Source organism: Salmo trutta, unplaced genomic scaffold (genome assembly GCF_901001165.1).
Source record: "Salmo trutta unplaced genomic scaffold, fSalTru1.1, whole genome shotgun sequence".
Taxonomy (NCBI): Eukaryota; Metazoa; Chordata; class Actinopteri; order Salmoniformes; family Salmonidae; genus Salmo; species Salmo trutta.
In genome coordinates, this window is record NW_021822911.1 from 1725236 (window position 1) to 1738510 (window position 13275).

At 39.4% G+C, this 13275-nt stretch overlaps 1 protein-coding gene across 1 annotated transcript; it reads left to right on the forward strand.

Annotated features, from left to right (window-relative positions):
* Positions 1–9082: 9082 nt before the first annotated feature.
* On the forward strand, positions 9083–9846 carry LOC115186566 (zinc finger BED domain-containing protein 1-like). Its single transcript, XM_029746163.1, has one exon. The coding sequence runs from the start codon at positions 9275–9277 to the stop codon at positions 9782–9784; it is 510 nt and encodes a 169-aa protein (XP_029602023.1). The 5' UTR covers positions 9083–9274; the 3' UTR covers positions 9785–9846.
* Positions 9847–13275: the final 3429 nt, after the last annotated feature.

Here is a 13275-nt window from a genome sequence, read left to right on the forward strand (position 1 = left end):
CAGAGTCTAATACACACCATTAACCTGGTTTCAGAGTCTAATACACACCATCTGTCATTAACCTGGTTTCAGAGTCTAATACACACATCTGTTATTAACCTGGTTTCAGAGTCTAATACACACCATTAACCTGGTTTCAGAGTCTAATACACACCATCTGTTATTAACCTGGTTTCAGAGTCTAATACACACCATCTGTCATTAACCTGGTTTCAGAGTCTAATACACACCATTAACCTGGTTTCAGAGTCTAATACACACCATTAACCTGGTTTCAGAGTCTAATACACACCATCTGTCATTAACCTGGTTTCAGAGTCTAATACACACCATCTGTCATTAACCTGGTTTCAGAGTCTAATACACACCATCCACCATTAACCTGGTTACAGAGTCTAATACACACCATTAACCTGGTTTCAGAGTCTAATACACACCATAAACCTGGTTTCAGAGTCTAATACACACCATCTGTCATTAACCTGGTTTCAGAGTCTAATACACACCATCTGTCATTAACCTGGTTTCAGCGTCTAATACACACCATCTGTCATTAACCTGGTTTCAGAGTCTAATACACACCATTAACCTGGTTTCAGAGTCTAATACACACCACAAACCTGGTTTCAGAGTCTAATACACACAATTAACCTGGTTTAAAAGTCTAATACACACCATCTGTCATTAACCTGGTTTCAGAGTCTAATACACACCATTAACCTGGTTTCAGAGTCTAATACACACCATCTGTCATTAACCTGGTTTCAGAGTCTAATACACACCATTAACCTGGTTTCAGAGTCTAATACACAGCATTAACCTGGTTTCAGAGTCTAATACACACCATCTGTCATTAACCTGGTTTCAGAGTCTAATACACACCATCTGTTATTAACCTGGTTTCAGAGTCTAATACACACCATTAACCTGGTTTCAGAGTCTAATACACACCATCTGTTATTAACCTGGTTTCAGAGTCTAATACACACCATTAACCTGGTTTCAGAGTGTAATACACACCATCTGTCATTAACCTGGTTTCAGAGTCTAATACACACCATCTGTTATTAACCTGGTTTCAGAGTCTAATACACACCATCTGTCATTAACCTGGTTTCAGAGTCTAATACACACCATTAACCTGGTTTCAGAGTCTAATACACACCATCTGTCATTAACCTGGTTTCAGAGTCTAATACACACCATCTGTCATTAACCTGGTTTCAGAGTCTAATACACACCATTAACCTGGTTTCAGAGTCTAATACACACCATCTGTCATTAACCTGGTTTCAGAATCTAATACACACCATTAACCTGGTTTCAGAGTCTAATACACACCATCTGTTATTAACCTGGTTTCAGAGTCTAATACACACCATCTGTCATTAACCTGGTTTCAGAGTCTAATACACACCATCTGTCATTAACCTGGTTTCAGAGTCTAATACACACCATTAACCTGGTTTCAGAGTCTAATACACACCATCTGTCATTAACCTGGTTTCAGAGTCTAATACACACCACCTGTTATTAACCTGGTTTCAAAATCTAATACACACCATTAACCTGGTTTCAGAGTCTATTACAAACCATTAACCTGGTTTCAGAGTCTAATACACACCATCTGTCATTAACCTGGTTTCAGAGTCTAATACACACCATTAACCTGGTTTCAGAGTCTAATACACACCATCTGTCATTAACCTGGTTTCAGAGTCTAATACACACCATCTGTCATTAACCTGGTTTCAGAGTCTAATACACACCATTAACCTGGTTTCAGAGTCTAATACACACCATCTGTCATTAACCTGGTTTCAGCGTCTAATACACACCATCTGTCATTAACCTGGTTACAGAGTCTAATACACACCATTAACCTGGTTTCAGAGTCTAATACACACCATCTGTCAATAACCTGGTTTCAGAGTCTAATACACACCATTAACCTGGTTTCAGAGTCTAATACACACCATCTGTTATTAACCTGGTTTCAGAGTCTAATACACACCATCTGTCAATAACCTGGTTTCAGAGTCTAATACACACCATTAACCTGGTTTCAGAGTCTAATACACACCATCTGTTATTAACCTGGTTTCAGAGTCTAATACACACCATCTGTCATTAACCTGGTTTCAGAGTCTAATACACAACATTAACCTGGTTTCAGAGTGTAATACACACCATTAACCTGGTTTCAGAGTCTAATACACACAATTAACCTGGTTTCAGAGTCTAATACACACCATTAACCTGGTTTCAGAGTCTAATACACACCATTAACCTGGTTTCAGAGTCTAATACACACCATCTGTCATTAACCTGGTTTCAGAGTCTAATACACACCATCTGTCATTAACCTGGTTTCAGAGTCTAATACACACCATTAACGTGGTTTCAGAGTCTAATACACACCATCTATTATTAACCTGGTTTTAGAGTCTTATACACACCATCTGTTATTAACCTGGTTTCAGAGTCTAATACACACCATTAACCTGGTTTCAGAGTCTAATACACACCATTAACCTGGTTTCAGAGTCTAATACACACCATTAACCTGGTTTCAGAGTCTAATACACACCATCTGTCATTAACCTGGTTTCAGAGTCTAATACACACCATTAACCTGGTTTCAGAGTCTAATACACACCATCTGTCATTAACCTGGTTTCAGAGTCTAATACACACCATTAACCTGGTTTCAGAGTCTAATACACACCATCTGTCATTAACCTGGTTTCAAAGTCTAATACACACCATCTGTCATTAACCTGGTTTCAGAGTCTAATACACACCATCTACCATTAACCTGGTTACAGAGTCTAATACACACCATTAACCTGGTTTCAGAGTCTAATACACACCATCTGTCATTAACCTGGTTTCAGAGTCTAATACACACCATTAACCTGGTTTCAGAGTCTAATACACACCATTAACCTGGTTTCAGAGTCTAATACACACCATCTGTCATTAACCTGGTTTCAGAGTCTAATACACACCACCTGTTATTAACCTGGTTTCAAAATCTAATACACACCATTAACCTGGTTTCAGAGTCTAATACAAACCATTAACCTGGTTTCAGAGTCTAATACACACCATCTGTCATTAACCTGGTTTCAGAGTCTAATACACACCATTAACCTGGTTTCAGAGTCTAATACACACCATCTGTCATTAACCTGGTTTCAGAGTCTAATACACACCATCTGTCATTAACCTGGTTTCAGAGTCTAATACACACCATTAACCTGGTTTCAGAGTCTAATACACACCATCTGTCATTAACCTGGTTTCAGCGTCTAATACACACCATCTGTCATTAACCTGGTTACAGAGTCTAATACACACCATTAACCTGGTTTCAGAGTCTAATACACACCATCTGTCAATAACCTGGTTTCAGAGTCTAATACACACCATTAACCTGGTTTCAGAGTCTAATACACACCATCTGTTATTAACCTGGTTTCAGAGTCTAATACACACCATCTGTCATTAACCTGGTTTCAGAGTCTAATACACAACATTAACCTGGTTTCAGAGTGTAATACACACCATTAACCTGGTTTCAGAGTCTAATACACACAATTAACCTGGTTTCAGAGTCTAATACACACCATTAACCTGGTTTCAGAGTCTAATACACACCATTAACCTGGTTTCAGAGTCTAATACACACCATCTGTCATTAACCTGGTTTCAGAGTCTAATACACACCATCTGTCATTAACCTGGTTTCAGAGTCTAATACACACCATTAACGTGGTTTCAGAGTCTAATACACACCATCTATTATTAACCTGGTTTTAGAGTCTTATACACACCATCTGTTATTAACCTGGTTTCAGAGTCTAATACACACCATTAACCTGGTTTCAGAGTCTAATACACACCATTAACCTGGTTTCAGAGTCTAATACACACCATTAACCTGGTTTCAGAGTCTAATACACACCATCTGTCATTAACCTGGTTTCAGAGTCTAATACACACCATTAACCTGGTTTCAGAGTCTAATACACACCATCTGTCATTAACCTGGTTTCAGAGTCTAATACACACCATTAACCTGGTTTCAGAGTCTAATACACACCATCTGTCATTAACCTGGTTTCAAAGTCTAATACACACCATCTGTCATTAACCTGGTTTCAGAGTCTAATACACACCATCTACCATTAACCTGGTTACAGAGTCTAATACACACCATTAACCTGGTTTCAGAGTCTAATACACACCATCTGTCATTAACCTGGTTTCAGAGTCTAATACACACCATTAACCTGGTTTCAGAGTCTAATACACACCATTAACCTGGTTTCAGAGTCTAATACACACCATCTGTCATTAACCTGGTTTCAGAGTCTAATACACACCACCTGTTATTAACCTGGTTTCAAAATCTAATACACACCATTAACCTGGTTTCAGAGTCTAATACACACCATTAACCTGGTTTCAGAGTCTAATACACACCATCTGTCATTAACCTGGTTTCAGAGTCTAATACACACCATCTGTCATTAACCTGGTTTCAGAGTCTAATACACACCATTAACCTGGTTTCAGAGTCTAATACACACCATCTGTCATTAACCTGGTTTCAGCGTCTAATACACACCATCTGTCATTAACCTGGTTACAGAGTCTAATACACACCATTAACCTGGTTTCAGAGTCTAATACACACCATCTGTCAATAACCTGGTTTCAGAGTCTAATACACACCATTAACCTGGTTTCAGAGTCTAATACACACCATCTGTTATTAACCTGGTTTCAGAGTCTAATACACACCATCTGTCATTAACCTGGTTTCAGAGTCTAATACACAACATTAACCTGGTTTCAGAGTGTAATACACACCATTAACCTGGTTTCAGAGTCTAATACACACAATTAACCTGGTTTCAGAGTCTAATACACACCATTAACCTGGTTTCAGAGTCTAATACACACCATTAACCTGGTTTCAGAGTCTAATACACACCATCTGTCATTAACCTGGTTTCAGAGTCTAATACACACCATATGTCATTAACCTGGTTTCAGAGTCTAATACACACCATTAACCTGGTTTCAGAGTCTAATACACACCATCTGTTATTAACCTGGTTTTAGAGTCTTATACACACCATCTGTTATTAACCTGGTTTCAGAGTCTAATACACACCATTAACCTGGTTTCAGAGTCTAATACACACCATTAACCTGGTTTCAGAGTCTAATACACACCATTAACCTGGTTTCAGAGTCTAATACACACCATCTGTCATTAACCTGGTTTCAGAGTCTAATACACACCATTAACCTGGTTTCAGAGTCTAATACACACCATCTGTCATTAACCTGGTTTCAGAGTCTAATACACACCATTAACCTGGTTTCAGAGTCTAATACACACCATCTGTCATTAACCTGGTTTCAAAGTCTAATACACACCATCTGTCATTAACCTGGTTTCAGAGTCTAATACACACCATCTACCATTAACCTGGTTACAGAGTCTAATACACACCATTAACCTGGTTTCAGAGTCTAATACACACCATCTGTCATTAACCTGGTTTCAGAGTCTAATACACACCATTAACCTGGTTTCAGAGTCTAATACACACCATTAACCTGGTTTCAGAGTCTAATACACACCATCTGTCATTAACCTGGTTACAGAGTCTTATACACACCATCTGTTATTAACCTGGTTTCAGAGTCTAATACACACCATTAACCTGGTTTCAGAGTCTAATACACACCATTAACCTGGTTTCAGAGTCTAATACACACCATCTGTCATTAACCTGGTTTCAGAGTCTAATACACACCATTAACCTGGTTTCAGAGTCTAATACACACCATTAACCTGGTTTCAGAGTCTAATACACACCATCTGTCATTAACCTGGTTTCAGAGTCTAATACACACCATTAACCTGGTTTCAGAGTCTAATACACACCACTAACCTAGTTTCAGAGTCTAATACACACCATCTGTCATTAACCTGGTTTCAGAGTCTAATACACACCACTAACCTGGTTTCAGAGTCTAATACACACCATCTGTCATTAACCTGGTTTCAGAGTCTAATACACACCATTAACCTGGTTTCAGAGTCTAATAGGGCTGGGCGTGACGTATAATCTAGTGGACGGTTCTTCATAAACAGCTCGTCAACCACCTCGGTAGCTTGCTAGCCAACATAGCCGAAAGATTCAAGCTATTTATACGCTTTCGGTCTATATTAGCTACTGTGTTTTAGACACACTTCTGTCGTATCTACTTGTTAACCTATTTAATTTAATATTACGTTATTTTTTTATTAGTCAGCTATAGTATCTGGCTGGTTAAGTTAGCATTAGCCTAGTCGCTAATGATAGCTAGCTAGCTAACATCCCCGAACATGAGCTCCCTAAACTACTCTCCTCCTGTTAAAGAAGAGGAGGTCTGCTGGACGGAGAAAGAAGCTCTGGGGCTGAACATTGTCGTGAAAGAGGAGAAGGAAGAGGAGGATGTTACAGTAAAACAAGAAGTAGAGGGTGAGGCTGTTACAGTGAATTTAGGGCTGGGCGATATATCGATATAAAAAATATATCAATATATATTTTAAATGTGATATGAAATTAGACCATTTCGCATATATCGATATAGTTGAAATGTGCGCTTTGATCCTTGCTCCAAGCAAGCTGCAGACCCGGAGCTCTCTGCGCTGCTCCCCGCGCCTCCTCTTTCATGCACAGAGGGCGGAGGGGCAGGAACAGACACTTCAACAAACATGGAGGAAGCAACAGCGTCTGCGGAGCGTTTTGACGAGGAATTGGTTAGTAAAAGAAAATGCATTGGCTCAGTCATTTGGAGATGGTTCGGATTCAAAGTATCAGATGAGCAACAAAATCACGTTATATGTAGGCAGTGCCATAAAAAAAAGTTCCAGCACTACAAATCTTTTTCACCACCTAAAACAGTGGCACAAACTGCAATACGAAGAGTGTGTGAAACTGCGCGCTGCAGAAGCCCCAGCCGCAAGCCGTCGACAACCCGAAAAAGCTCCAGCCCCGAAACAAAGCTCACTGCAAACTTCATTTTCCCGCAGTGTGGTGCCTAATGAAAAGAAAATTGGCAAGTGGTGTACTATAACTAAAGCGGTGTCCTATCACATTGCTAAAGATATGGTCCCTGTTGCAACTGTGGAACAAGTCGGATTCAAAAAGCTACTGAAAACTATGGACCCGAGATATGAGCTTCTTCCCAACTACTTTGCACGAGAAGCACTGCCACAAATGTCCACTGAAGTCAGGCAGAGCCTTGCTGACCGGCTCGCTAACGGGACCCATTTTGCGTTGACCAGCGATATGTGGTCGAGCAGGACATGTGAGCCTGAGATGATGATGATGAAAACAGCGTCGTGTCGTCTCCAAAACAAGTTATTTCCCCCCCCAGGATCACACCGGTGAGCATATAGCTGAGGCCTTGCAGGACGCAAGCTGGGAAACTCCCGAGAAAAGCATCCGGTTGCTATAACAACCGACAACGGGAGCAACGTGGTCAAAGCGGTGGAGCTGAACGAGCGGCTGAGGATGCAGTGCTTCGGTCAGACTACACTTGGCTATTGGGGAGTGCAGTGTTTTAAGGACTATTCACACATTTTACTGATTACAATATTACTTTTTCATTCTTTTTTCCTTTGTGTCTTGTCTAAAACTTTTTTAGGGTTTTTGCTGCTGTCTTGGCCAAAAATTGATTAAGTAGATTAATAAAACATATTCAAATATTAGTTTTTCATTATTTTCCTTTGTGTCTTGTCTGCAACTTTTTTGGTTTTATGCTGCTGTCTTGGCCAAAAATTGATTAAGTAGATTAAAATATTAGTTTTTCATTATTTTCCTTTGTGTCTTGTCTGCAACTTTTTTTGTTTTATGCTGCTGTCTTGGCCAAAAAATGGATTAATAAAACACAAAACATAAAGTACTTTAAAGAAAAAAACATTAAAATATTAGTTTTTCATTATTTTCCTTTGTGTCTGTCTGCCACCTTTTTTGTTTTATGCTGCTGTCTTGGCCAAAAAATTGATTAATAAAACACAAAACATAAAGTGGTAAAAGTAAAATCACTTACAATACAGGATGGTAGATTTCAGAACCATATTTATTAGGTTATTGGATAAGAATTAGTGATGCATTGATGTGTTTACCACTTTAATGTTACAGCTGGTAAAGGTGAGGTAATTATGACTTTAAAATGCTGGTTAGCCTGTTGATATCATCAAGGTAACATATTTAGTTATTATGATAGACTATAGTTTTTTCTCTGGATTGAAAGAGCCAACTGCAAAGTAACTAGAAACTAATGTTGACACGTAGGTCGGCCTAAACATTGTGGAGTTTTTAGTGGAGTAGAAATATGAAGTAGCATTAAATACTAAGCATAAATACTAAGAACAACAACAAGAACGAAACATGAGTAAATGTACATACAGTATAGTCATCATTTATAAATTATACAAAAATAATAATACATAAAAATCACTTACAGGATTAAAATTCAGAAAATAAATGAATATAATATTTGATATTTATGATTAGGACTGGCTTTGATTAAAAAAATAAACTATGAAACAAGAAAATATTAATGTAGAATATTTCTAAAGCTTGATTTTGGAAAGCACTTAGTTGTATGAGTGTGTTAAAGTGAAAACAGAGTCAAATTTCTCGCATAAGCACATTTGTTTAATAGTTTTTTTATGATTCTGACAGGACATGGCATGAATGACAAGCGCGTCAACCGGGCCATTTCTCTGTGCAAGAGAATTGTAAGCTGTTTTTGGTACAGCTGGAAGAAAAGGAGACATCTTGCTGAAGTCCAGATTCAGCTGGGTCTGCCAAGTCACCAACTCATAACCGAGTCTGCCACACGCTGGGGATCAAGGCAGCAGATGATAGAGAGAGTCCTGGAGCAGGAAGGAGCACTGGCCAAAGTCCTGTCTAATGACAAAAAGACCAGGCACCTTGTCCCTACCTGGCAGGACTTAGAGCTCCTAGAAGCAGTCCAAAAGGTCCTGAAACTTCTCCAGGACTTTACCGATGCTTTGTCAGGTGAGGAGTACGTCACTCTATCATATGTAAAACCTGTGCTGCACCTTTTTAACGACAGTCTCCTGGCATGTGAAGAGGGTGATAGCGAGCTTTGCAAATCGATCAAGACCAGCATTGTTGAGTACCTCAACCGCAAGTATTCTGACCCAGCCACTACTGACCTATTGGAGATGGCTTCATTTGTGGATCCACGCTTCAGGGCCACCTATATCCCAAGTGAAAAAGTTGATGCATTGAAGCACAGAGCTGTCTTGGAGGTGGAGACGCTACTGGCTGATCAGAGCAGCTGTCAACCGCCTCACCTACGTGTGCCAACTGTGCCTGCAGATGGAGAAGCAGCAGTGGCACCAAAAGCTAAGACACTGGCAAGCTTCTTCAAGCAGCGCACAGCCACCACCACTGCGCCACCAACCAAGAGGGAGGCTATTGAAAATGAACTGTCAAGTTACTTGCAGTCAGCAAGTGTGGAGAGTGACACTGATCCCCTCAAGTGGTGGAAGGATCATGAAGTTGTCTTTCCAGCTCTGAGCCACCTGGCAAAAAAGTATCTCTTGGTACCAGCTACCAGTTCACCCTCCGAAAGGGTTTTCAGCTGCAGTGGCAATATCGTGACCTGCCACAGAGCATCTCTGAAGCCGGATGCCGTTGACAGGCTGGTGTTTCTCGCACAAAATCTTTAAACGAAGGAGGACACGCTTGTCTTCGAATGTCTACCTCAAGACAGCATTACTGTTTATCAAAGTAAAAAAAGAGGGGAAATGTTTATTGAGTTGATAGTCTGTTTCTTGTGCAACTTGTTGAGGCTGTTCAGATAAGAAATTGAGTTAACAAAAAGCAAATGGTAATCTCAGGCTGATGTTTAAAAAAACATTTTCTCAAACTGAGCACTTTATTTTGTTCTTTATTTATATATAATTGCTGTCCTTACTAGGGTTTGTCATATTTTATTATTTTGTAATGTTTGTTATTTGCATCTGTGGATTTGTTAGAAAGGAGAAGAAATCTGTAATTTGATTTTAATAAGCCATTTAAAAGTTGTCAAACTAAAAAAAAGTTGCCTTTTCTCATAAATATATATAATATTTATTTCAGAAAAAGATAGGCCTATTTTATTTTATAGGCTATTTTTGTTGAAGATATTTTTATTTATTTAAATGTGCACCTTATGGAGCTTTGATTTCAAAAAAGGTTCTCCTGTTGTTATACAGTGTTTATGTTTACATGTTATTTTTATTTGAACAGCTGAGCATTTAATCTGAACCAGGTGAAGAGCCCTGTTTATTATTTATTCATTTGATTTTTCAACTGTTCACTGAAATAGCTGGTTTCAATAAAACTACTTGAGACATGTCATATCTGGCTTTGACTTTGACTGAACATTTGCTCTCACTTTGCAGAAAAAATATCAGGATATATATCTTATATCGATATTCAGCCTAAATATATCACACACAGGAATACACACTCTGAGCCTGCACTTGCATGTTTTGCTCACCTCATTCTTTAAAAAAAAACTAGGTTTGAGTTGTGGTATCCTCTCAGATCAAAGGTGGGTTCATCTGCTCTGTTCCCGAAGTGTGGTCTCCCTCAGATCCCAAGTTAGAGGGATCCCTCGTGCACCATTTACCCAGGTCGTCAGGAGTCAGGTCATTTACCCAGGTCGTCAGGAGCCAGGTCATTTACCCAGGTCATTTACCCAGGTCATTTACCCAGGTCGTCAGGAGCCAGGTCATTTACCCAGGTTGTCAGTCACCAAGTCAAGATTCACGTTCCCATCGCCAAATGTGTTTGTTAATTTCTTTAATATCAAATGAGACAAACTTATCACACAAGTCAGAGTTATACTTAAACTAAATCTTTATTCACTTAATAATAAGGGAGCAGGTCAATACAACATACAATTATAAAGTGAATCAATTGAGTGCCCTACGATAATGATGGCTGGTCGACGAATCACCCCCAGATGATTCATTGAGAGCCCTGAGACAAAAGTACCAAGGTCTTTTGCACCCCTTTCAACCTACATGACAAACAACAGATGTATAGAACGGGTCACAAGGTTAAGATTTGTGTGAAAGATACTTATAATTCTCAGCAGACAGTATCTGCTGTAGAAACAGTACTCTTTGTGTAGAGACCAGGGTCTGGCCCTGGGGTCATCTCTCCCTGGTACCATATAGAACAGAAACATTAACTCATGCTCTGGAATGCAGTCTCTTTAGGTTTTATCACCCAAAAGACATTGTAAATCTCCTGTCAGAGTTTTCTCCCAGAGGCCCTTCCTCAGTAGAACACAGACACAATAGTTATAAGAACCCTCTATTCTGTTGCATAAAACAACCATTTGATGCAATAAAAGTATTATAACATAATCTTGCAATTTTGCTCTCACAGTGTCCACTGAAAGTTGACTAGTAACAACAACTGGGACGTAAAAGACACCCACCATGAGACCCACTAAATCTGCCCAAGAAGAGAGAAACAAAAGAAAAACCCACACCAAACCTAAAGACAGGAAGCAAACCAAAAAGGTGGAGCAACTAAAGGTGTTGACTCTCCACATGTATCAAGACAACTGGAGCACTGGGCCAGACACTCTTAAATAGAACCTGGACCAGCTCAGGTGAAACACCTTCCCACTAACGAGATGGACAAGCCAGCACAGGTGGAACACATACTGACTAACGAGGTGACACCAATCAGTGCGTCCTACGTGCTAACGAGCTAGACGTGCTAACGAGCTAGACGTGCTAACGAGCTAGACGTGCTAACGAGCTAGACGTGCTAACGAGCTAGACGTGCTAACAAGCTAGACGTGCTAAAATCCAAACCTCAAAACATAAATGGAAAAACCAAAGCCTGTAACACCTTAAGACAACAAATATATCCTATATTGTTGTTGGACAAGTTTGCTCACCACCAACAGAAAACAACTTCCATTTCACATTATAATCAACTACCATGATTCACCTTCACCAATATAAACATGGTGTCTACTGGCTGTCAACAATTAAAAACAAGAAGAAAAAAAAAACACTAGCTTCTAGAACATTTCTAAATATATATTTTTCTACAACCTTAATTTTTGAAAAACTCACTAGCTTCTAGAACTACGGTCCCTTTGGAACGAGCCCAAACAAAACTAATCTCCAATACGGAAAAACGTGCAGTCAAAATAAGATCCATGGCAACTCACTGGCTAAACACAAATCTTTTTGACTGCCCAACCTTGAGACAATCAGAAACTAAATTGTCCTCACCATGGACACAAGCACCAAAAACGCTGTTGTTTTGACAAGTAGCAATAAATCACTGATATCGATTAGGGTGAAAATCAGGTTGTATGTGCTGTTGAAACTAGCACAACTAAAACACTTGGAAATGGGAGATATATTTCACCTCACTGATTAGATGACAACCTGCAGAAGACAGTCAGCTACATTTTGGAGAGATGCATTTAAATTTAGGGGTCGCTAAACAAAGGAACACAACACTTATTTGTCATAACTCATCGATATCATGTTGAAATCAATTGTGCGAGAGGAGGGAGATGAGGTTGCAAGTCCTGTTAAAACTAACAGCTCAAAAAACACACGGAATCTGGGAATAATGTGTACATCACTTGTTAGAGGACAACTTGTAGAAAACAGCTAGTTTAGTCAGACTGCTAGAGTTTGTAAAACTCTTTCCACATTGACAACAGCTATAAGATTTCTCGTGTGTGTATTCTCTGGTGTTGAGTCAGATGGCCAGATTGAACAAAACTCTTCCCACATTGATCACAGCTATAAGGTTTCTCTCCTGTGTGTATTCTCTGGTGTTTAGTCAGACCGCTAGAGTTAGTAAAACTCTTCCAACATTGACCACAGCTATAAGGTTTCTCTCCTGTGTGTGTTCTCTGGTGTAATGTGAGCTGGATAGATGTAACAAAACTCTTCCCACATTGAGTACAGCTATAAGATTTCTCTCCTGTGTGTCTTTTCTGGTGCACTGTCAGATGGGTAGATAGACAAAAACTCTTCCCACATTGACCACAGCTATAAGGTTTTTCTCCTGTGTGTATTCTCTGGTGTTGAGTCAGACTGCTAGAGTTAGTAAAACTCTTCCCACATTGATCACAGCTATAAGATTTCTCTCCTGTGTGTATTCTCTGGTGTTGAGTCAGATTGCC

Excerpts from the sequence above, each read along its gene's own strand:
- LOC115186566 (XM_029746163.1), top strand. The coding sequence starts at position 9,275 with ATGGCTTCATTTGTGGATCCACGCTTCAGGGCCACCTATATCCCAAGT.